The sequence below is a fragment of the Numida meleagris genome, chromosome 1 (genome assembly GCF_002078875.1).
Source record: "Numida meleagris isolate 19003 breed g44 Domestic line chromosome 1, NumMel1.0, whole genome shotgun sequence".
Lineage (NCBI taxonomy): Eukaryota > Metazoa > Chordata > Aves > Galliformes > Numididae > Numida > Numida meleagris.
The window spans coordinates 153,692,175-153,716,168 of NC_034409.1; the positions used below are offsets into that span (position 1 = coordinate 153,692,175).

At 43.1% G+C, this 23,994-nt stretch overlaps 1 protein-coding gene across 6 annotated transcripts in view; it reads left to right on the forward strand.

The window, feature by feature from the left end:
• The window catches only part of KLF12 (Kruppel like factor 12), a 254,581-nt gene that overhangs the window by 136,448 nt on the left and 94,139 nt on the right, over window positions 1-23,994 (forward strand). For all 6 annotated transcript variants that reach the window (XM_021417390.1, XM_021417423.1, XM_021417433.1 and 3 more), the window contains one exon: window positions 20,061-20,604. In XM_021417390.1, the coding sequence (XP_021273065.1) occupies window positions 20,061-20,604 (544 nt within the window). The remainder of the gene's footprint in view (window positions 1-20,060; window positions 20,605-23,994) is intronic.

Consider the following 23,994-nt stretch of genomic DNA (forward strand, 5'->3'; position numbering starts at 1 on the left):
GGATGGTGACTCCACCACTTCCCTGGGCAGCCCATTCCAATGCCTGACCGCTCCTTCAGAGAAGAAATTGTTCCTAATACCCAACCTGAACCTCCCCTGGCGCAACTAGAGGCCATTCCCTCCGGTCCTGTCACTAGTTACACAAGAGAAGATGCCGACCTCCAGCTCATTGCAACTTCCCTTCGGGTAGTTATAGAGAGCGATAAGGTCTCCCTTGAGCCTCCTTTTCTCCAGACTCCAGAACAATCCCAGCTCCCTCAGCCGCTCCTCATAAGGCCTGTGCTCCAGACCCCTTGCCAGCTTCGTCGCCCTCTTCCGAACACGCACCGGGGCCTCAATGTCTTTCTTGGAGGGAGGAGCCCAAACCTGAACACGGTACTCAAGGTGCGGCCTCACCAGGGCTGAGTATGGGACAATTACTTCCCTGCTCCTGCTGGCAACACTATTTCTGATACTAGCCAGGATGCCATTGGCCTTGGTTACATGGGCACACTGCTGGCTCATGTTTAGCCCAGTGTCGACCAATACCCACCTCCAGGTCCGCTTCTTCTACACTCTTTAATTTTCCTGTTTAAAAATATCTCTGTGATTAATGCAAACACCAAATTTTACTATATTTTATCAAAATCATTGATGACTACATTGATATTTTTATTGTGTTGGTCACTTCAAAGTTTTATTCTGAGCATTAATCAAACTACTTCACTGGTTGCTGGTAAGAAAAATTTGAAATACTGTACTTCTCTTGGCTTCCATAAAGGCGTTAATATCCTTACTGGGAAAACCAAGGTGATGTTAAAATTCAGTATTCTTGACATTGTCTAATTCTAGTGCTCTCAAGCCTCCAAATGATGCCTTTTTTAAAGGAGAAAATTATTTCTCGAGCATCCTATAGCTGGCTGTTCTTGTGTTTTAGTTCAGATAATTAATATCATCCCATTTCTACTTCATAGTGGACTCTTTGTATTTTTACTTCAGTCATGCTCTAACTACCCACACCTTTGGCCATAGGCTAATCTGGACAAAACCAGGAGGGTAGTGGTAGACTGAGAAAATCAACCAGAACATCTTAACGAGAACGTTCCTTTTATTGAGTGACTTTGCTTCCCTCTTTCATTTCTAACCATTCTGCAGCCTGCACTCTCCAGTTGGGAAATTAAAAGGGCTAAAATCTTTATTATCACCTTGTATGTTGCCTCCTTCCATGAAACAGGTGTAAAATCAGAAAAAAAAAATCACGACTGTGTTTTGTCAACATTAGCTTTCAGAGAATGTGTACATAGGCTGGTAGTAGAATCTCGCTGGTACTGGAGGCTTTCTTCTTGGAAGTCTGGATTTTGGAGAAATGATCTGGTCCTCAAGCTCCCTGGTCTCTATTCCTTGTATCGGCTTTCGCCAAACACTGAACTCATAGCTCGTGTGCTGATGCTTTCTTTGTAGACATGTAAATTACAGAAGCGGGCAACTGCTTGTGGCACACCTTTATGATAGCCGCTCTCCATTGTTTTTTCTTTTTTTTTCTTTTTACAATATTCAGTGTACACTTTCTGTGGTTTTATTGTCATAATAAAAACATTTCAACAGCTACACTCCTTTCTTCATCAGTAATTTTTCTGGATTTTGTTATTTTTTTGACCTGTCATGTTTTTAGTTTATTGGCTTCAGCTGTACTGTTTTATCCAGTTTATTTGCTTGTTAAGTTAATTAAGATTTGCAGCATGGCAAGAGGCATGTTGACCCATGAGTACCATAAGGAGAGTAATATTTGACAGTTCAGTGCCTCTCAAATTTCATAAGCTACCTGTCTATTAAAGAAAGGTGGGGTTTTTTTTTTTGGTCTAGGTTAGGAATCTATACTAGTAGCGTATAAAAATACCATGCTGTGATATTTTAAACAAATGATACATTCTCATTTTTAAGCTGTTATATTCTAGTTTGGGGGAAGTTTTACTTGCATATATACATTTATTTGTGGAAGGACGCTGCAGTGCTAGCCATGCCTTTGAGTTCATCTCGCACATTGATGTTCTCTCTGCTTCTTCGTATGCGTTCATATCTGTTCAGTGGAAAGGCAAGACTGAACCTGTGAATTTAAACCTGTTCACGAAGGACTTGCTTTGCCTAATTTTCATTCATGGATCCTTTAGGAATAACTTAGATGAACTAAATGGATGAATTGGTTCAAATTTCTCTTGTTTCCTATTTTTTTTATTATTATTTTTTTCTTCTTCATTAAGTTTTACAGCATTCTGTGTCTTACTGAAAATGTACATGGCAGGAAAATGACATGACTTATGTACCAAGGATTTGGCCTTCCTGCCAGATCTGAAAGAGCGAAGACAAGCCTCAAAGACAATCTCTCTCCCAGGAGGATTTGGTTGAGAATAGCAGGACTAGATCTTTCAGTGGATAAAGCTAATTTGTAAGGGAAGTTCACCACCTTTCAAGCAGAAGAGGCTTACTGAACTCAGCATGAACCTAGGACACTCTTCCTTCTGAGATCCAGTTATCTTATTTGTTGTCATTGTTCCAAGAGCTAGGTTCTCTTCATAAGATGTATTTCTGTTATCTCGGAAGAGCCACAGAGTAAACACATTTTCCAGAGATAACTGACTTAGTCTCACAATGATAAACATATCCCTCTATGACAATGTGCAGTTACTTCTGAATGTAATGAAGATGTGATTTCAAATGTCATGCTTTTGGTGTGTAATCAATATTTCCAAGATCAACTGTATCATGTGCATTGATATTGTTGCAGACTGTGAAGTCTTGGAGATAGGTTAAGATGAAGGCAAAGCATGAAATATGTTTTACTTAACAAATTTCTCCTTTTTCTTAGGTTTGTATCTTAAACCGTCCTATAAAAGGTTTGGTTGTTTTCTCTTATGTTATTCTCTTCCTTAATCTTTCATTTTTAAGCGCATCAAGGCCAGCATATTGAAATAGCACTGCTGCCTGAACTAGGACACAGTCTGCAAATTCTGGCCTAAACAAATGTTCTTTCTCTCCTGAGGTGCTGAGTATGAATTAATAACCTGAAAATTCCCTGGATAAAGTCTCACATTCAGTAATCTTTTTGGTGGTCAGCTGGCCCTACTGTTTCAACTATCAGTTCTGTTGTGACATATTTTTAACAGTTGGAGCGGATCAGTTGGTAAGCTGGCTTTCCTGGCCATTTGAGAAGCTGTTCAGTGGCTCTCAGCAATGGCTGCATCCCTCAGGACTTGAGCTGGGCTGATCTGCGGTCCAGTGTGATACTGAACACTAGTATGCATTTGTAAAAATCAACAAGCAAATTTTACAGGATATTGCATTCCAAAAGAAAAAAAAAGAAGTTGGTAAGTAGAATCTCCTTCCTGTAGTGCACGGGTGTATTGGCAGTGATTTTGGTGTGCTCTTTCACGTAGCACAGCTGCTGCACTTAGTCTTCAGGCTCATGCAGCTCGCTTTGTACTGTCCGAGCAAAGACCTTTCAGTATGATTGTTAATTGACTTTACCTTTAATAAAATTGGAATATCTGTGACTGACAGTAAAATATAACTGTTCTTTTCCCTCCACATGAGAAGAATTCAGTTCTTAAAAGAGAAGGAAGGGGAAAAAATGGTGATAAAGCTTGTCATTACATTCAAGGATAATAAAGCAATAAAGTTATCAATTATGTCCTATGCAGGCACTGGATTAGTTATTAGCTGAATATAAATTGCTGTCTAAGCGGTAGAATCATTGGGTTTGAAGTTAAACAGATTCCTCAGAAATGCTTTCTGCTTTTGAAGAATAGGCTCTTGTATATCAAAGTTCTTGTTACCATGTAGTGTGATGAAGTACCTCATCTGTCTGTGAAGACCACCTGGGTTTGTATTAACTGTGAGTCACTCTATTAAAATCTTGTAATGGCATTATAAACAGTCTTTTCGCAGCGCTACTGTCGCTCTAAATTATCTCTGTCATTTGGACACCTGGTCTTGCGTGAGTGAGGATCTGACTTTCTTCTTCTCCCTGGAAAGGGCCAGATCCTCTGCAGAGCAAAGGAAATGAATTTTAGCCTGATATGTTCCTGAAATGGAATATCAATAGGGATTTCAGTGCCAGAATTCAAAACTTAAAGCCTTAAATCTTCTTTTTGACCACAGAAATTGGAGGGATGTGATTTTTTTTTAGCTGTTAATAGTATATTACATTTCTGAAGGCCTGAAATCTTGTTTGTGTGTACGTGGTGTTTTTAAAAAGCGGAATAGCTCAGCAATGTCTGTGTCTAGTCAGGCCTAGGAAAATAGGTGATCTGTACATCTCCTGTCGAGGGTATCTGACCTGACACTGAGATATTACCACTTCTACTGCTCTGACCCAGACTCTGCTTTTGGTGCCCTTAAACCTTGTGTTTATAATACAGAAATAGCCAGCAGTGTTCATGCCCTCCTTTTACCCAGAAGCATGGATCACTTAGCCCCTAATGATTTGGAAGACGTGGCTTTAGTTTCCACTGGTGCCTGAAGAGATTCAAACCCATCTCCAATACTCTCAAGGAGAACTCTGTTTATGAGGCTTTTTATGGTTTATGAGGTGCAGCTATGCAGCTGTTCTGAGATGGGATCCTACTGATGCATCCTTTTGAAACTGGTCCAATGTACAGGTTGTAAGATTTACTGGACATGAGAGAGACAGAGAGAATATTTTGATGGTAGCTTACTTGCCAGGCTGTAGCGAGGCAAACTTTAAAGAGGGATGTTCTTAACAGCACTTTTCTCTTTTAATGGGAGGTGCACTACCAGACAGGTAGCTGGTGGCATCTCAGTTCTGTGAGAGGTGGGAAATTTTGGCATCCGTTTCCTCAGTCTGCCCAGTGCCATCTTTGAGGCACGAGCCGCAGCTGCTGATGGCTGTGCTAGAAGGAGGCACATGCGCTGTCTCAAGTGATGCTTACACAATACCTTCCATGTATTTCTTGATTATCTAAGTAACTTGGGGCTGGCACTGGCTGACTAATTTTGGTGGGTTTCCTTTCACCGGGTTTTATTTGTTGGGGATTTTTTTTTTTCTTCAGAAGTTCATCTGAAGTGCTTGACCCCCTCTGGTGTGTAATTAATGACGATAACAAGAGGTTTTCCTTGTTAAAATGTTCTATAATTGCGTGTTTCCGTAGCTGTTTCAACCTTTCTTTGTAAAACTATCCTGTCACAGTTGGAAATGCAAGTACTTTACCGGTTGGTCACTGTGGGTATGGCAGTAACTGTGAAGCTTGTTGCTTGTTAAGCACACCCAAGATGAGCTTCTTGCCATGGCCAACACATCTGCTAAGATAAGCAGCATCTGGCCAACTCACCCCTCCTTAGCGGACTGCAGTCATGAAGCTACTGAAGTAGTGAGGAGAGCACAGTTTATGCCATAGAAGAGTCATTTGCACTGCAGCTCTGCCTTGGGTAGCATTACAGAGGAACTGTAGCTGCCTGCTCATGTGTTGCTGTGTGAGAAACAATCCTCCAGATGGCTCAAATACAAAAGTCTTGAATTATTGAGGCGAACTCATGAGCTGTCAAGACATTTATAAAACAGCTGCAATTTAGAGCTTTTACTTTCCTTATGTTAGATTTTCAAGGCTGCAACATGCAATTGCTTTTATATTGAAGCAAGAGATAATCCTTTTTTTATTCAGCGGGGAAAAAAAAATAACTAAGTGTGAATTCTCCTGTTGAATTTGTAATATGTTAAGAATTGTCAGTACTGCTTAGCTCTGTAAAATAGCTTAAACACAGGACCCACGTGTCAATGAGGGCAGTCGTTTCTGTGTCTCAAAAGAAGCAGATACCTGAATACGGCTGCTCAGAGATGTAGTTGTGGTGCTGGTCTTTGGGTTTCTTTGGTGTGTGGTGACAGCAGTTAGTGAAAAAAAAGAACAATTCAATCTTAGAGTTACATCATGCTCCTCTCCTGAAGTAAAAAAGAATGCAGGTTTTTACATGCAACTGGTCTCCTTGAGTCAGAGCGACAAAGCAGCGTACATGCAGGAGTGGATCAACTGTTGCACTTTAACCCTTGGTGCTGCTTGAACAGGGTGTGTAGCAATAGGACAAGGAGTAATGGCTTTAAACTAGAAGAAGGGAGATTGAGATTGGATCTAAGGAAGAAATGATTCACTGTGAGGGTGAAGGCAGTGGCACAGGCTGCCCAGAGAAGTTGTGGATGACCCGTCCCTGGAGGCATTACAGGCCAGGCTGGATGGGGCCCTGGGCAGCCTGATCTAGTGAAAGGCGTCCCTGCCCACGGCAGGGAGTCACAACTAGATGATCTTACAAGGTCCCTTTCAACTCAAAGCATTTTGTGCTTTTCTGAAAAATGCGAAAATGAATTATCAGTGTTCTTGCCAACTCAAAGTTAAGGACTCTCTTTCTTTGGCAATAATTTTCTTGGTGCAAAGAGGTGATTTCAATGACATGGTAAAACATCTGCTCCTTTCCTAGTATGAGGTGTCATGTGCTGTTGCATCTAGCATGGGAATGTGTGACAGTGCTTACCCTAACACCTGCACATTACGCAGCATTGCGGAGTGAGCAGTGTGTTTATTTCTGTCAAAAAATTAAATTAAACATTACAGAACCTTCTTTCCACTATGAGGAAAAGCATGAACTTTTGTTTCATGATCTTCCACATTTGCAGGAGGTGCTGTGTATCTTTTGCTGGGGTCTGCATATGTAGCAAATTTAGTGGTTGCTAGCTTCATCACCTTGTGCCCTCAGAGGTGCATTGGTGTAGCATGATCACTGCCAGTGCATCTCCATGAGGCTGCCAGATCCTTTCCACCACCTCTTCTGGTCTTACATGCTCCATGAGGTCTGAGCTGGCTCGGTGTGCCAGTGCTGAGGCATCCAACTTGAGCCCAGATTATTTGGCTTATTGAAGGAGCTAGAAGTAAGTTTTTGTACAAAATGTTGTTTTATTTAAAAAAGAAAAGAGGGGGATTTCGGTCTGTCAAAAACTTTTGGGAACTGATTTCAAATTGACTAGCTTATTATAATCAGTAAAGAAATAACAAAAAGATCAGAAAATAAGTGATGCATGTTTTTTGCCATTATTACTTATAATAAACAAATACGTCCAAATTGCTAGAAAATAAAATCAAATTTTTCATTCTATTGAAAGATTATTGACGGGCTAAGCTGAACAACTGCTATCCATTTCTTTTACTTTTCCTATGGACAAGTGGAAGGAATAGTCCATGTCACCACAGAGAGCATGTAACAAGTTTCCATCACACTGAAATCTATCTCTCAAGGGGACTTGAGGACTGTTTTACATGCAGTTTAGCTTCAGGTGTCTAATGTTTTATATGCATTATTTGTCAAAAACCAACAATTTTGTGTCTAACAACATTTAATTTTAGTGAATGTCATATATTCTCAAGTTGATATAAGCTTATAAATGAGGAGTTCCTAAGATGCTCTTGTGAATACTTTCTTTGGAGATTGATATTTCCTCTGTTAAAATCAGTTAGTCCTTCTGAACAAACTTAGAGTAATGTCCTCCACAAATAATACTGCAGTGTTCATATCACTTTTGTATTTCTCTGTTCCGAGATAAACAAGTAAAACCAATTTTTGTCTGCCGTGTAATAGAAGACACGAGGATATTAACTAAAAAATATCTATTTGAATTCATTTTGGCTCATCTGTTGAGTTTATATTGTTTGTAGGATTAAAGATAGAAGGAAATAAGAATATGAGTGTGTATAGTTGCCTCAGATTTCAATTGTGGTAGCTTAAAATAATAAAAGTTGCTACAGATATGCATTGTAAGCTTTACTTTATAGTGTGGAAATTACTGTGAATAGTAATAGATTTTATTTTATACTACTTATATGTAGTAACTTTAAAATCGGAAGGAATAAAATAATGTAACTATGGCTTTGTGGTTAAAATGTGTTTAATTTTTTTTTAATTTTGTACTATAATGTTTTAGCTCTGATGTTGTAATTTTAAACTTCAATATTGTAGTTCTGGAAAAACTCTTCAGATTCTCCCCCTATGTTTTCTTTCTGTTAAGCTAAAGTAGTGTGTATTAACTCCACCTAAAAAAGACTCCTGAAGAATAACCAGTTTGCAGTAATTGTTAGGTGGTTATTATTGCCATGGGTTGAAAACTGAAGCAAGTCACCTCCAGAGTGTTGTGCTGAATGGTCTGCATCTGAGTGTTAGTCTGCAGTTCCATGTACAGTGTAAACAGGTTGTTCATCTCATAATCCATATCCAGTCTTTTCTAGCTTTTAACTGTAATTTTGATGTGTGTACTAGAGGTGCAGAAAAGGTGCACATATGGGGTTAGACTTTTATTGGTTTTCTCTAGCAGTAAGTACTGTGATGTACCAGGTCAGTGAGTTGAAACAAAGTCCATTGCAGATGCATTAGAAACTAATTTTCCAAATCTACGTATTCATAGATTATATGAGACACATAAGGCACATTCACTTTTGGGGAAAAAGACAAAAATAGCCATTCCCATCATTGTGTTAAAGCAACATTACTAGCCTGAAAGATTAAGCAATCAGCCTTTTGGGAATGTTAGGAAGAAAACTGTATTCTTGTTCAAATCCTGTCGTGGGCAATTACTGCAACATGTACTTCTTGTCTTCATTTTTTTGTGGCCTAGTATTAATGGAGGGACAGGATGTTTCAACACTGGTTTTCAGGGATATCTGCTGACAGTGGAGAAATGATGAGTCTCAGCAGCTCTGGGTCCCATGTCAGCCACTGGCAGGGCATTTTGCTTTACTTGGCAGAAACTCTTTCACTCCAGTTGTGACCATCTGCTCCCCTCTGGGCGAGGTCATGCATGCTGTTCCTCACCACAAGCCAAGGCCTACAGCCTTGCCAGTCAGCCCCACAACCCAGGGAGATGAGCACCATTTCCTTCTCATACTCATCTTCTTCAGAGAGGTTTACTCATAGTCCACTCAGTTGCCTTTGAAGTGACATGAGGTATCTCTTCTAGGGTTTATATGATAGCTCTTTTAGGATTTTACATGGTGGAATCCCTTAAATTACAGCTCATCTATCATGACCCCTGGGAGCCCTGGTCTCTATGCTGATCTTCTCTCAGCCTTTCCAGTCACAACTTGCTATCTGTTTCCTTTCTCAGGGAACACCAGACCCAGTCTTTGCATTTTGTCTGTCTGTAGGGCTTTTTTCCAGCCACAGTTACTCTTCTCCTTCCAAGTCTTGCTGTTCTTCCTTCTCAGAGGTCAGCTGGTGCCCTCCTTGGTGCTGCCTGGTCCCAGGGGAGGGGCTGCAGTGGGAAGCAAGAGAAGGAGTTTGGGAGATCAGAGATGTGCTCCTTAGACCCAGGGTCTAATGAGCAGGGAGTAGAGCTCATTAGACTGAACTCTCATCTTGGAGGATGAAAGCTTTGGGTTGTGTGAATTCACACTGTGGACCCATTGTCATCAAATGGTACAGGGCACATTTGTTTCACCAGGCCCCATGTCCAGTTAGGAGCATTTGTCCCTGGATATCTGCCTGAGGAACATGCTGGAATTTGCTAGCTTTTTAAAACCTTACTTAAATTATTTTCTTTCCGAAGTGAATCTTCCTTTTTTCACCCCAACCTACTGAAAGAATTGGTTTCAATCAGATTTAATTGTAGTTAGTAGTATTCAGTGTGCTTCTTGTAGTAAGGAAAAGTGTGTTGAAATAGAGATGCAATCTCATTGCAGAGATCAGAAGAACAAAATCAACATAAAGTTCAGAATGAAGGCCAGCAAACAGAAAAAAGGAGGTTGATTTAGGAAAACAAATCCTGCTGGTGAAAATTAAGATAAACAGAGATGTGCAGAGAGAGGCAAAGAAATTCAGCTGCAGTGTATGGAAAACATATGTGAGTTCGGGACCTGGCAGCACCACTGCTCTGGTGTATTTTCCAGCTAGCTGAAGAGTTGTTGCCACCTCATGCGTAATGTGAGGGAGACTGAGTAAGGGGAAAAAACTGAATAGAACTAACTGCCCGGTCTTTTATGCCTTCTTCACATCAACTGTATTTACCTGGTGTGTAGAGTCCTGTTGTGGTGTCTGGCACCGCATGCCCAAGATCAGTTTGGGAGGGCTGAGCTCCAAGGCTGGGGGGGAAATGGCTGAGCATCACCTGGAGCTGTGCAGCAACTTGTAGATGGTTAAATTATTCATGAATTACTTGTCACAGTCCTTTTGTTGCTTTTACATTGATGAATATTTTATGGCCAACTCTTTGTGTAAAATTTTAACTTATGTGTCTTCGGCAAATTATTGGCTGCAAATTATTCTTCAGGCTGTCATTTACTGAAGCAAGCTGGTTACATGTGAGCACTGAATACCTCCGTGTTAGACAGAAATAAATGTCAGAATATAGTCTGAATATGTTCACCTAGAAGTGTAAATGCTGCTCAGCACTTTTTTTTCAAAAATGACTTTCACTAAGCCTTGTTAGTTTGCTGGACCTTTCTATCAGCGAATCTGTTTGGTCGGTACTTGCAAAAAGTTCCCAGTGTGTTCCATTTCATGCTGAATAACCAGTCCACACTGGCAACGCCAAATTCATTAAAAATTCCCTATGTATGCTTCATACATTTCTTTCTTATTATTCTTTAATGTGAGCATCAAGGACTCAAATTTATTAACCCAATCTCCTTTGGTTCATAATGCTATTCAGTGCATAGTTTCTCAATAAACTAAATGGAACGATTCCAATTTAAAGCTGGACTAGGGAAAATAGAGAACTAATTGAATTTAAAAGAGAGGAAGAATTACTCTAAAAACTTGAGAGAAAATCTTGTAGGGAGTGCTACTGAATGGACATGTCACATTTTTATTGTTTGGGATTTTATAAACTATTTGTTTAATGCCAAAAACGATTATGAATTGGGAGAAGTAAGATATTTTAAGTAGTATTTTATTTCCCCTTTAGCCTTTATTTAGGGGACTGCTGTTTCTTCAGAAATTATTCTCAAATCTAAAACGGGTTAGTACAAGAAACACAAATATATTGTCAGTATTCTTTATATGCTTGAGGCAAGTGATACTGCAAGGAACTTATACTGCTGTTGTTCAACACCTTTTTTAGACTTTCATTTGTCTTGTATTGTGTTATACCAACAGCCATATATTAGTTTATTTCAACAGATTCTACATTTGATAGCATATTCTAGTCACACTGGTCAAATATAAATAATAAGTCCATGTAGAGTTTTTTTGTTGCTTAAAAAATTTGTGGTAGTTCTATGTGGAGTTTGAAATACTGTGAGTCTGGCCTCGTGTTCAAGAAAAGTATTATTTTTACATTTAATTTATCAGATAGTACAAGGGCTGATTTATTTTTTGGGCTGCAGAATGTGTTGATCACTTTTTCTCCTTGTGTGCCATGGGAGAAACACCTTGATAAATCTGTTTTGGGATGAGAGAGTTAAATACCAAGTAACCTTAATGCTTACCCCATCTTTGGAAATGCATTATTTAAAAATAAGTCATTTTACACTAAGTGTATTTGTGTTCACTGTTAAATGTGTTTAAAAATTAATGCTGTTTGTATAGGGATCTCTCTTCATTTTTAAGCACATTTCCATGCACGTTTGAGCTGCGGTACGTTTTTGTTATTGCAGGAGCTGTGGGACATCTCCACACAGAGTGCAGGAGAACCTTAGTGTGACTGTTCAGGGAAACTTTAGAAAATACTTTTATAACCTTGGAGCCTGAATTTCACTTAGAATCATGGAATCCTAGAATTAGCTGGGTTGGAAAAGACCTACAAGATCATCCAGTCCAACCATCCATCTACCACCAATAATCCCACTAAACCATGTCCCTGAGTACAGCATCTAAACGTTTCTTAAACACCTCCAGGGTCGGTGACTCCACCACCTCCCTGGGCAGCCCATTCCACCGCCTGACCACTCTATCAGAAAAGCAGTATTTCCTTCCCCCTCATCCTGTCACTAGTTAGAAGAGAGAAGAGGCTGACCCCCAGCTCACTACAGCCTCCCTTCAGGTAGTTATAGAGAGCGATGAGGTCTCCCCTGAGCCTCCTCTTCTCCAGACTGAACAATCCCAGCTCCCTCAGCCGCTCCTCATAAGGCCTGTGCTCCAGACCCCTCACCAGCTTCGTCACCCTCCTCTGGACATGCTCCAGGGCCTCAATGTCTTTCTTGCAGTGAGAGGCCCAAAACTGGACACAGTACTCAAGGTGCGGCCTCACCAGTGCTGAGTGTGGGACAATTACTTCCCTGCTCCTGCAAGCAGGATTTCTGATACAAACAGAATACTGATATTACTATTACTGAATACTGATACTTGTCTGTTTCTTAATGGTTGTTTTGACTTCAGTCACCCCAACTCAAAGTTATTCTCTTATTTTGGATCTTTTTCTGTAGGTTCTACACATCTAGCAACATTCTGCTAACAGAGGGCACCTGCACCTCAGAGCTTGCACTGAGTTTATTTTGCCTCTTCGGAGTCACAGAGAGAATAGAAATTCTGTTGTTAGGCATTGAGAGTTGGAACCATCTACCTTGAAATCAAACGTCCAACTCCTCTGCTGAGATTGTGATCCATTAAGTGAATTGTGAGTTCCTTAAAGTGGGTATCATTCAGTCTCTCCTGTTGAATTGGCGCAATTTGCTCAAATGCATTTTCACTGAGCCCATTTTTACTTTAATCATCCCTGGACCCTGCCCCCTCTTTCTCGTGGTATCAACTGGTGCTTTTTAGGGAAGGATCTATGGGAGTTAGTGCAGTAGACTCTGATGCAGCCTAACTTGGGAATGCAGTCTCTCGGGGATCTTTTGCACTCTGAACACTAAGTTCCCCTTGACCCTAAGCAATCACTTCTCAAAAACTGACGGTAAGCCGCTTTCAAACTTAGGCTTCCTGCGAAAAACAGATAGATCTAGCTGTCTTCTTCACTGTGACCTCTTGGATTTGTCTGAGTCCCGACTGTGCCATCCCATCAACAAGGGAAGGCCGGGAGCAGCAGGCTAGAGCAAAGGGCATGAATGCCTGCTCACTTGGAGCTTTAATGCCCGCTCACTTGGAGCTTTTCCACTCAGAAACGAAATTTCACATCTTTTGCTGGCTGTAATGTGCAGCTGTCTGCGTGTTTGCCCTTCTGATTTTACATAGCGGTCTGTCACCTCCATCCCGGTGTACCCCCCACGTGCAGATCAGTTATGATAGCTGCACCTCAAAGCGAGCACAGGTGAGTCCCATGTCTTCCAGAGAGATAGTGGGCTATTTGGAATAGAGGTCATTTCAGTCTTTCTTTTTGTTTTTTTACTCAAACAAGGTTGCCGCACTTCTCCCTTTTTTAGAGTTTTTTGCTTGCTTTGGTTGAAGTGGAGATTTTCAGGCAGAAGCATGTGAGTATTGCGAATGTCATTTCTCACGTCAGGAAGGGGTTTTCAAAAGCATCTCTGCCCATAAGAGAGTTTACTCATAGATGAGTAATACAAGACAAGCAAACAAAGAGATCCCGAGTAACGATTAGGGTGCTTGGGCCATGACTTCAAGGGCACTCTGAATTGCTCAAGCTGTGTGCCAGCCTTCCATGCTCTGCAAGTGCCTGGCTGGGGCGCAACAGAACAGGAGCTCATGCAGGAAAGTGAGCGTCATGCTGAGCGGCAGCAAGACTGCAACTTCAGGAGGGTGAATTCTCTACAATTCCCTACAGGGCAGGAGCAAACTGTTTTGTAAAGCCAGCCCGTGACGTGCCTGCGTTGTGACAGCAGAGCTGCAAGTACAGGGGTGTGCTGTGCAGGAACAGAATTGCTTCTGCTAGTGCAAGTGTTTGTTGTTATTTCAAACCTAGCGTGGGTTTTTTTCAATGCAAGGTGCTGGAATTCCCCTGGCTATCTGTACTCAGCTCTTGTGAGGCCCCATCTGGAGTACTGCGTCCAGGCCTGGGGCCTCCAGCACAAGAAAGACGCAGAGCTCTTGGAACAGGTCCAGAGGAGGGCCACTAAGATGATCAGAGGGCTGGAGCACCTCTCCTATGAAGAAAGGTTGAGGGAACTGGGCTTGTTCAGCTTGGAGAAGAGAAAGCTCCAGGGAGACCTCATTGTGGCCTTCCAATACTTGAAGGGAGCATATAAACAGGAGGGGGAACAACTGTTTACATGGGTAGATAGTGACAGGACAAGGGGGAATGGTTTTAAAATAAGACAGGGGAGGTTTAGGTTAGATATTAGGAGGAAGTTTTTCACTCAGAGGGTGGTGGAACAGGTTGCCCAAGGAGGTTGTGGATGCCCCATCCCTGGAAGCATTCAAGGCCAGGCTGGATGTGGCTCTGGGCAGCCTGGTCTAGTGGTTGGTGACCCTGCACTCAGCAGGGGTGTTGAAACTGGATGATCTTTGAGGTCCTTTTCAACACAGGCCATTCTGTGATTCTATGATCCTATCTGGATTCCGCCCTGCACGCACAGCGCCCAGAGCTGGCAGCTTTTTTGGGTGGGCCCGGTGCTGTGGTGTCGGCCCCAAGGCTGTGTGCTGCAGCACCCGGCCTCCTCCTGGGCGCAGCTGTGGCACGGTACCGCAGCCAGCTCGCTTTTCTCATCTCGCCCTCCTTTAACTCTGGCGAAGCAGCATCTCCCGGCCTCCAGCTGCTGCTGCCAGAGCAGAGCCAGGTGGGGCAGCACGATGACAGCTGAGAAGGGCGTGGGTTTGTTTTTTTTTTTTTTGGCGATGTTTGAAGAGTTAAATATCGAGCAGTTTATTTTTTAACTTCCTGTCCTCAAAGCCAGCTTATTTTACGAAGGCTAAATTTAGTCCATTCAGCTTCCGTCATCAAGGACAGCTTTTTCGGTCTGCCTTCTTACCAGTGGTTTGACCTTGAGAGGGTGCTGCTGCTAAAGCAGAGCAGTTCAAGAGCCGCCCCCCGACTGCTGCAGGGCTGTAGTGATGCTCCATACTCGGTGTCTAAGGGAATGAACAGTCAAATCTCGGTTGATAATGTTCTCGGAACATTCCAAGAAATGAAGTCCTGAGAGTTCAGCCAGCCCTTTTCGCTGGGTTCCCCCTCTTGGTTACATAGCTCCTAATGCTCTTGGGAAAAGTCCTTAGAAAAAGTTTTCTTATACTGTGCATTTCCAGCAAATAAAGCTAATTTAATACTTAGAGGTTTTCTTCAAATATAATCTAAACACTATGGGGTAGCACCATGGGGTGTCGCTATGCGGTGGTGCTATGGGGTAGCGCTATGGGATGACACTATGGGGCAGTGGTATGGGGCAGCGCTATGGGGTGACGTGGTGTGATGCTATGGGGTGATGCTACAAGGAAGCACTATGGGGTGACACCATGGGTAAACGCTATGGAGTGTTGCTATAGGGTGACATTATGGGGCAGTGCTACGGGGTGACATTTTGGGAGATGCCATGGAGCAGAGCCACAGGGTGACACTATGGGACAACAGCATGGTCTGACGCTCTAGGGTGCCGCTATGGGTCAGTGCTATGGGACAGTAATAGGGAATGACATAATGGGGTGCTGCTACAGGGCAGCACTATGGAGTGACACTATATGGCAGTGATGTGGGGCAGCGCTATGGGAATTTGTTCTTGGGCAACGCTATGGGACAGTGCTATGGGACAGGGATAGTGCTATGGGGTGACACTATGGGGTGATGCTATGGGTGTTGCTATGGGGCAGAGCTATAGGGCAGTGCTGTAGAATGATGCTGTTATAAGGTGATGCTATAGGGCAGTGCTATGGTGTGATGCTTATGGGGTCACGCCATGGGGAAGTTCTATGGGGTGATGCTATAGGGTGACGCTATGGGGCAGTATGATGAGATCCATCCGAGAGTGCTGAGGGAGCTGGCGAAGGTGATAGCCAATCTGCTTTCCGTCATCTCTCAGTGTTCCTGGTCAACCGGAGAGGTCCCAGAAGACTGGAAACTTGCCAATGTGACTCCCATCTACAAGAAGAGTCGTGAGGAGGATCTGGGGAACTACAGGCCTGTCAGCCTGACCTCAGTGCCAGGGAAGGTGATGGAGCAGATTGTCTTGAGAGACATCACATGGCATGTACGGGACAACTGGGAGATCAGGCCCACCCAGCATGGGTTCATGAAGGGCAGGTCCTGCTTGACCAACCTGATCTCCTTCTATGATTGAGTGACCCTCCTGGTGGATAAGGGAAAGGCTGTTGATGTGGTCTACCTTGAATTCAGCAAAGCCTTCCACACTGTCTGCCACAGTATTATGGAGAAGTTGGCAGCCCGTGGCTTGGACAGGTACACCCTTTGCTGGGTAAGGAGCTGGCTGGAGGGCTGGGCCCAGAGAGTAGTGGTGAATGGAGTTAAATCCAGCTGGTGACCGGTCACAAGTGGTATTCCCCAGGGGTCGGTGCTGGGGCCTGTCTTCTTCAATATCTTTATTGATGACCTGGATGAGGGCATTGAGAGCACCCTCAGTAAGTTTGCAGATGACACCAAGCTGGCAGGAAGTGTCGATCTGCCTGGGGGTAGCAAGGCCCTACAGAAGGATCTGGACAGGTTGGATCTCTGGGCTGAAGCCAATGGGAGGAGGTTCAACAAGACCAAGTGACGGGTCCTGCACTTTGGTCACAACAACCCCAGGCAATGCTACAGGCTTGGGGCAGAGAGGCTGGAGGACTGTGTGGAGGAAACGGACCTGGGGGTGTTGGTCAGTGCTCGGCTGAGCATGAGCCAGCAGTGTGGCCAGGTGGCCAAGAAGGCCAATGGCATCCTGGCTTGTATCAGAAATAGTATTGCCAGCAGGAGCAGGGAAGTAATTGTCCCATACTCAGCACTGGTGAGGCCGCATCTCGAGTACTGTGTTCAGTTTTGGGCCCCTCACTGCAAGAAAGACATTGAGGCCCTGGAGCGTGTTCAGAGGAGGGCAACGAAGCTGTGAGGGGTCTGGAGCACAGGCCTTATGAGGAGCGGCTGAGGGAGCTGGGATTGTTCAGTCTGGAGAAGAGGAGGCTCAGGGGAGACCTTATCGCTCTCTATAACTACCGGAAGGGAGGTTGTAGTGAGCTGGGGATTGGCCACTTGTGTAACTGGTGATAGGATGAGGGGGAATGGCCTCAAGTTGTGCCAGTGGAGATTCAGGCTGAACGTTAGGAAATACTGCTTTTCTGAAAGAGTGGTCAGGTGCTGGAACAGGCTGCCCAGGGAGGTGGTGGAGTCACCAACCCTGGAGGTGTTCAAGGAACATTTAGACATTGTGTTGAGGGATGTGGTTTAGTGAGAACTACTGGTGATAGGTGGACAGTTGGACTGGGTGATCTTGGAGGACTTTTCCAACCTTGGTGATTCTGTGACTCTGTGATTCTAAACAGAGCTTATGCAGCTTGGGTTAAAATCCAAGATCTTGGGACACCAGCTGCACCACGCTGAGGTCAGTGTTAGGGTGCAAGGTGTTGGAGCAGCTGTCTCTGCTGACTGCTGTCAGTAGAAGATATAACATATTTGTTTACTGTTTTTATCCTCAGCCAAAGGAGGCACAGATTGCTGGTACCTGTAAGGATCCTGCCAGCTTCTGTGATGCCACCTGAAATCAGGGAGAGCTGGAATGTATGAAGGCAAGGGCATCCTTCATTTTAGAGTTTTGCCAGTGAGAGGAGTGTATAGGAGCACAACCCAGTTTTAATCTGTGCAGACATTCCTGAACGGTGCTGTTAGTTTTTCAGGTTTAATCTCACTACTGAAGGCCGAAGTATTCGTAGTTACTGCATTGCTGTAGTACATTGCAGCTCCAGGCATGTGCGAAGGACTGATCAGAAACCAAATGGAAAGGGGGTACTTATGAAAGGCAAACATAACATAGGGATTGTGTGATAGAAAAATAAATATATGAAGACTGCTGAAAGAGAAAGTGATTTACGTGACAGACTGTTGCTACATGATGCTTTTTTCTTCTTCCTTTTTTTTTGTCCCCAAAGAGTAGATGTAATTACTTCAGTTTCCATAGAACAAATGAGGAAAGATCTTTAAGACTGCGGTGATAAATGAACTGCGCTTTGTCTCAAAGCGCACTGACTTTGTCCATGAAAAGAATGCTCCATGTACCGTCTGTCTGCCTGCTTGCACTTGCTGTGGTGCCGTTGGCTTCGTACAAGTCTGGGCTCCTTCCCTGCTCTTCATGCCATGGTCCTGGTAATACCGAGGCGGGCAGCGCTGTGTCCCTGGGATCTGCCTCAGGCACCCAGGGGAAGCCTGAACGTCTGTCAGCATGGGGGAGTTCCTCCACTGTGCCTTTATCTTCCACCAGGAGCTGGCACTTCCTACTGCTGCTCAACGCCCGAGCACACCCTCGTCCAGCCCTGTGCACAAGGGCATGCATGGGGATCTTACATCTCACCTTTTTGAAGGAGAAATTTTCACACCCTTGCCTCCTGTATTTGTTACCTGCTTTGAGAAATGACCTGTTCTTTATGCTGTGCTCTTTTTTAAGCAGAAATCCCCATTGTCTTTATAAATGAATTTTTGTTTTCCTTATTGGTGTTACAGCAGAACAGCGGGGTCTGTGGCCGGGCGAATTGGGGTCTCTTTGTTTTAAGTTGATTTGTGTATGAATAGAGCAGAAGACTTGCTGTTCCAGAGATGTTCCTGCTTTCAAATGGGGGGAAATGTTGGGGCCAAGAACAAATCTAAATCAGCTGAATGGATGAGATCTACTGAACATCTCATCTTCAGAACGCCAGTGGTAATACCTGCTTAGGCCGTTGTTATTATAATTTTTAATATTAATGCTTCTATTTTCCGTTTGCAATAGAAGTTCACTCTGTAATGAAATTTGGCTCTGACTCAAAGATGATGATTGTCGGTGAAAATATTTAATGTTGTAGATGATAAAAATCCCAAATCAAATTCATAGCTTGCTTGATTGTTAGCCTACCTAGAGTAGATGAACTGAAATATTTCTGGGTTACATGTGTCTGACTTAATATTTTTAGAAATCACATAAATACTGTGGTCTAGAGAATGAGAAAATGCATTTGGAGCTGTGTAGGTACCGTAAAAAGATGACTTACGAGGTCTGTGTATGGAAGAATTGTTCTGGATCAAGGTTTGAAGAGGCTTGGCAAGCTTCTTTGGCCTGTGCTGGGTTCCATGCTGCAGCAGGGAATGGAGTGGTGTACTTGTGGCACTGTGCCCACAGAGAAGCACTGCTGCAGTGCTGTGCCAGCTAGACATTACGCTTTCTCTTACTACTGGGTTTATCAATGGGCATCTACTTCCTTGCTCTTTCTATTGCAAATTGCTCGAACAAACATTTTTGTAGAGTGGTAGTGTAGAGATTTTAATGATGTGCTGTCATAAAAGGAAGATAGATCGAATGGGCTTCTCCGGGGATCTATCTTTGGCCTAATGTTATTATTCAAAAATTCTATTAACCACATTGATGATGAAAATAAAGAGTAAAGCTGTAAAAAATCACAGGTGTCACCATTCTAGAATAAATTTAGACCAACTAGCTTTGAAAGAGCCTACAGCATAAAGTTATTTTGCAAACTTGGGATTTTTTTTTTTTAATTAGTCTATAAAATAGATTTTCAAAAAAGAGAAAGTATAACAATGAGAGAGCATATAATGTTCTGTTTCAAATAAGGAATTGCTGCTGCAAAGAGTGAACAAGCGATAAGACTTGTTCTTTTAAAGGTCACTTACAACAGAAAGATGAAGCCAAGTCTGCCTGGTCTGCAAGAATGTAGACAAGCAGGAGTACATTACAGTCTTCAAGCATTTGGAAAGTTGCTTAAAAATGCTGGTGACCATCTCTGTTGGAGATGACACAAGAGAGTAGAGGTATAGCTTAAAGAAGAAATACCCTATCTATACATTAGTGGTTACTTGGGGGAATTTAAAATTCTTGCTACTAAATGATTCGAGAATAATGCAAAGAAAGAAGATGATTTTGTACAGTTAATCCTGGCTCCTCCTAAGAAATGGGAACAGAAGATTTCCATAATAACCTCTTCAAACTTGTCTGATTAGTGTGTGCTAGTTAGCAGTTGGGTATTCATGTTGCCTTTAGCCACATGTGTAACTAAAAATATGTCCTTCTGTCCTTCCCCAACAGTCTCCAAACGTCCACAACTACCCAGATATGGAAGCTGTACCCTTGTTACTAAACAACATGAAGGCAGATCCCCCGGAGGATTCATTATCTACAGATCATTTCCAAACACAGACTGAACCAGTGGACTTATCAATAAACAAAGCCAGGTCGTCCCCTACAGCAGCTTCATCTTCACCAGTTTCCATGACCGCATCAGCCTCCTCCCCTTCTTCTACTTCTACTTCTTCTTCTTCTAGTCGACCAGCTTCATCACCCACGGTAATAACGTCGGTATCCTCAGCAGCATCTGTACCATCAGTATTAAGTCCAGGTCCTCTTGTGGCCTCTGCATCTGGTGTCGGAGGCCAGCAGTTTTTGCACATTATCCATCCAGTTCCACCTTCAAGCCCCATGAACTTGCAGTCCAATAAAATGAGTCACGTGCACCGTATACCCGTTGTGGTACAGTCGGTACCTGTTGTCTATACAGCTGTGAGATCACCTGGGAATATGAACAACACTATAGTAGTGCCACTGTTGGAGGATGGGAGAAGCCACGTCAAAGGTAAGGCAGAACTGGTTGTGTGCATCTGTGGCATCTGTAAAAACATTCCTGTATGAAGAAAACAGAACAACCTTATAGAATCATAGAATCATAGAATTGCTCAGGTTGGGAAAGACCTTCAATATCATCAAGTCCAACTGCAACCTAACCATACTACCCTAACTCTAACAACCCACCGCTAAATCATGTCCCTGAACACCACATTGAAACGGTTTTTAAACACGTTCAGGGATGATGACTCAACCACCTCCCTGGGGAGCCTGTTCCAGTGCTTAACAACCCTTTCTGAAAAGAAGTTTTTCCTGATATCCAACCTAAACCTCCCCTGGCGCAACTTGAGGCCATTTCCCCTTGTCCTGTCACCAGTGAGAAGAGACCAGCCCCGCTCTCACTGCAATCACCTTTCAGGTATTTGAAGAGAGCAATAAGGTCTCCCCTCAGCCTCCTCTTCCCAGACTAAACAGCCCCAGTTCCTTTAGTCTCTCCTCGTAGGGCATATTCTCCAAGCCCTTCACAAGCCTTGTTGCCCTTCTTTGGACCTGCTCCAGCACCTCAATGTCCTTTCTGTACTGAGGCGCCCAAAACTGAACACAGCACTCGAGGTGGGGCCTTACCAATGCCAAGTACAGGGGCAGGATGACTTCCCTAGTCCTGCTCACCACACCATTCCTGATCCAAGCCAGGATGCCACTGGCCTTCTTGGCCACCTGGGCACACTGCTGGCTCATATTCAGCCGACTGTCCATCAGCACACCAAGGTCACTTTCCGTCAGGCAGCTTTCAAGATAGTCCTCCCCAACCCTGTAGGGTTGCTTGGGGTTGTTGTGACCAAAGTGCAGGACCTGGCACTTGGCCCTATTGAAACTCATATGGTTTACCTTGGCCCATTGATCCAGTCTATCCAGGTCCCTCTGTAGTGCCTTTCTACCCTCTGGCAGATCAACACTCCCTCCCAACTTGGTGTCATCTGCAAACTTACTGAGAGTGCACTCAATCTCTTCATTAAGATCATTGATAAAGATGTTGAATAGGAGCGGCCCCAGCACGGAGCCCTGGGGGACACCGCTCCTGTCTGATCACCAACTGAATTTAACTCCATTGAGCACAACTCTCTGGGCCTGGCCATCCAGCCAGTGTTTCACCCAGCAGAGCGTATGCCCATCCAAACCATGGGCAGCCAGCTTCTCCATGAAATGCTGTCAGTTTACAAGCTTGCTGTGTCATTTGCTGAAAGGACATAAAACTTCAACTACTTATGGAGGACCTTTAGAAGTCTTATCCTCAGTGCACTTTAAAGTAAATTCCAAAAAAGTCAGCAGTGATGTTAGGTGCTTAGACAACTCATGTCAAGTTTTGTCCTGTGAGAAATAGATCTTTCCTAGGAACTGAAGAAATAGGACAATGGAATAATGACAATATACAGAATATCATAGAAGGATGTGAAAGACTCACCAGGTGATACAGATCTCAAAAAATGAGGCTGGGCAGTAGAGTCAGAGAGATTGTATCCATCGAAGAGAAAACACTTATACTCTAGGAACGTGAGAAGGAAAGGCTTTTGGAATAAAGAGCAGTAGCACATGCAGAGAGGTAGGTTTTACTAGGCTCGAGGAGCGGCAGTGCAATATTTTGAATTAAGTTGCCTCTTCCAGATTAAACAGCAGGAGGGAAGGAAACCACACAGAGTGTTGGGAATGAATTTTGCAGACACAGGATGTAAGAGGCTCGTGGAGGTGTGAAGGGAGGAGGAAAGCACATGCCAGAAGGACAGATATGCTCTTGGAGAGGAGTCCAAAGAACACAAAAAGGGGAGCTGGAGAGCAAGAAAAAATGAGAAAGTAGCAGTTAGCAATGCAGCAAAAAATTGTTAGAGACGATGACACAATGGGTAGAGGAAGAAAAGAGAAAACAGATGTGCCCAGATGCTTTGAAAAGCACAGCCTTGTAAAGAAGACATTAGTGACAGAAATGGGAACATGAGGTAGGGAATGAGGGATACTCATTTCAAGGTTCATTGTGTATGGGCGTATGAAATATGGCTAATTCTCCCCTGAAATGAGGTATTGCTTGAAGCGGAAAGGGAGGATGCTGACAGATAACCTTACTTTAGGGCTTATGAAGTTATGGGACATTTAGTAACACATAGTGTCTCTTGGGTACCTAATTGTATAATGAACAGATATCCGCAGCTGAAAGACCTTTTTTTTTTAACTCTCACGTCTGTGGATTAGTGTATATACAGTGATTGGTCATTCTGATGCTTAGTACTATTCTGTTGTCCATAAGTCTTTGGTTCTCCTCCCATTCCTTCAGTACTCAAGGACGGGGTGTGTCCTTTTTACAGGCTTAAACCATAGGAACCAAACTCAAAGCAGATTTGTGTTTCGTTTTAAGCCTCAGCATGGCAGTTTAAGAAATTCTAGTACATTTCATGCAATTATGCAGTTTTAGGACCTTGTGGCATTTTGTCAAGAAGTGATAAATGAAAGCAGAACGTTTCACCATCTTGTTTGAACTAAAAAATTTAGTTTTAGTCTGTATTTTGGTTTTGGAGCTTTGAGCAGCACCTGACCTTGAGCTCATCTGGAATTTCTCCCATTTGTTTTCTTTTCTGAGGTGCTAGTTGGCTCTGGTAGTAGTCTCCTCCATGTGAAGGACCTCTTGATCTTGTAAAACTGGAAATTCACTACCCTGGCTTCATCAACAAAATTCCAGAATTTAATGCGCTGTGGGGATTTCAACCCACGAGCTCCAGGCCTCCTGAGCTGCCCTGACAATCTCTCCTTTGTACTATTATTGGCAGAGATCATTAACCAGCCCTGCAGCACCTATTAATGTACAGCTAAAGGAAAAGAAGGGATTAAGCTTTCTTTTTATTTTTTTTCTTGTCAGCTGTGCCCATTTTGCTTTCACTAATTATTTTGATATAAATGCTCAGGTTAATTTGAATAAATACAGTGGAAGAATAATGGGCAGCATTCCACTCTAGATGGATTGCTAGTTCACCCTAGATGGATTGCTAGGTGGATGACTCTAGTCATCTTCTGTCTTCTTTTGATGGAGTGTATTTTTCTCTTTTTTAATGTAAAACAATGTAACAGTGATATTGCATAAAATAACTGATTAAACAAATTTCATATCTGCACAAACTAACTTCCCTTCAGTAGTTAGCTTTAAAGAAGTAAACACACACTGATGCTAGCAAGACATCTTTGACAAACTGGATTGATTGCTAATCCTCTCTACCAACTGATGGAGAAATGCAGGTTCAGAAACATCTGAAGTCACTTCTTCTGACATTTACATGAATATTAATCATTTTCCAAAACAAAAAATGTGCATGCTGAAACAAAGTCATCTGCTGATATTATCTGTTTGGGAGCATCAGCA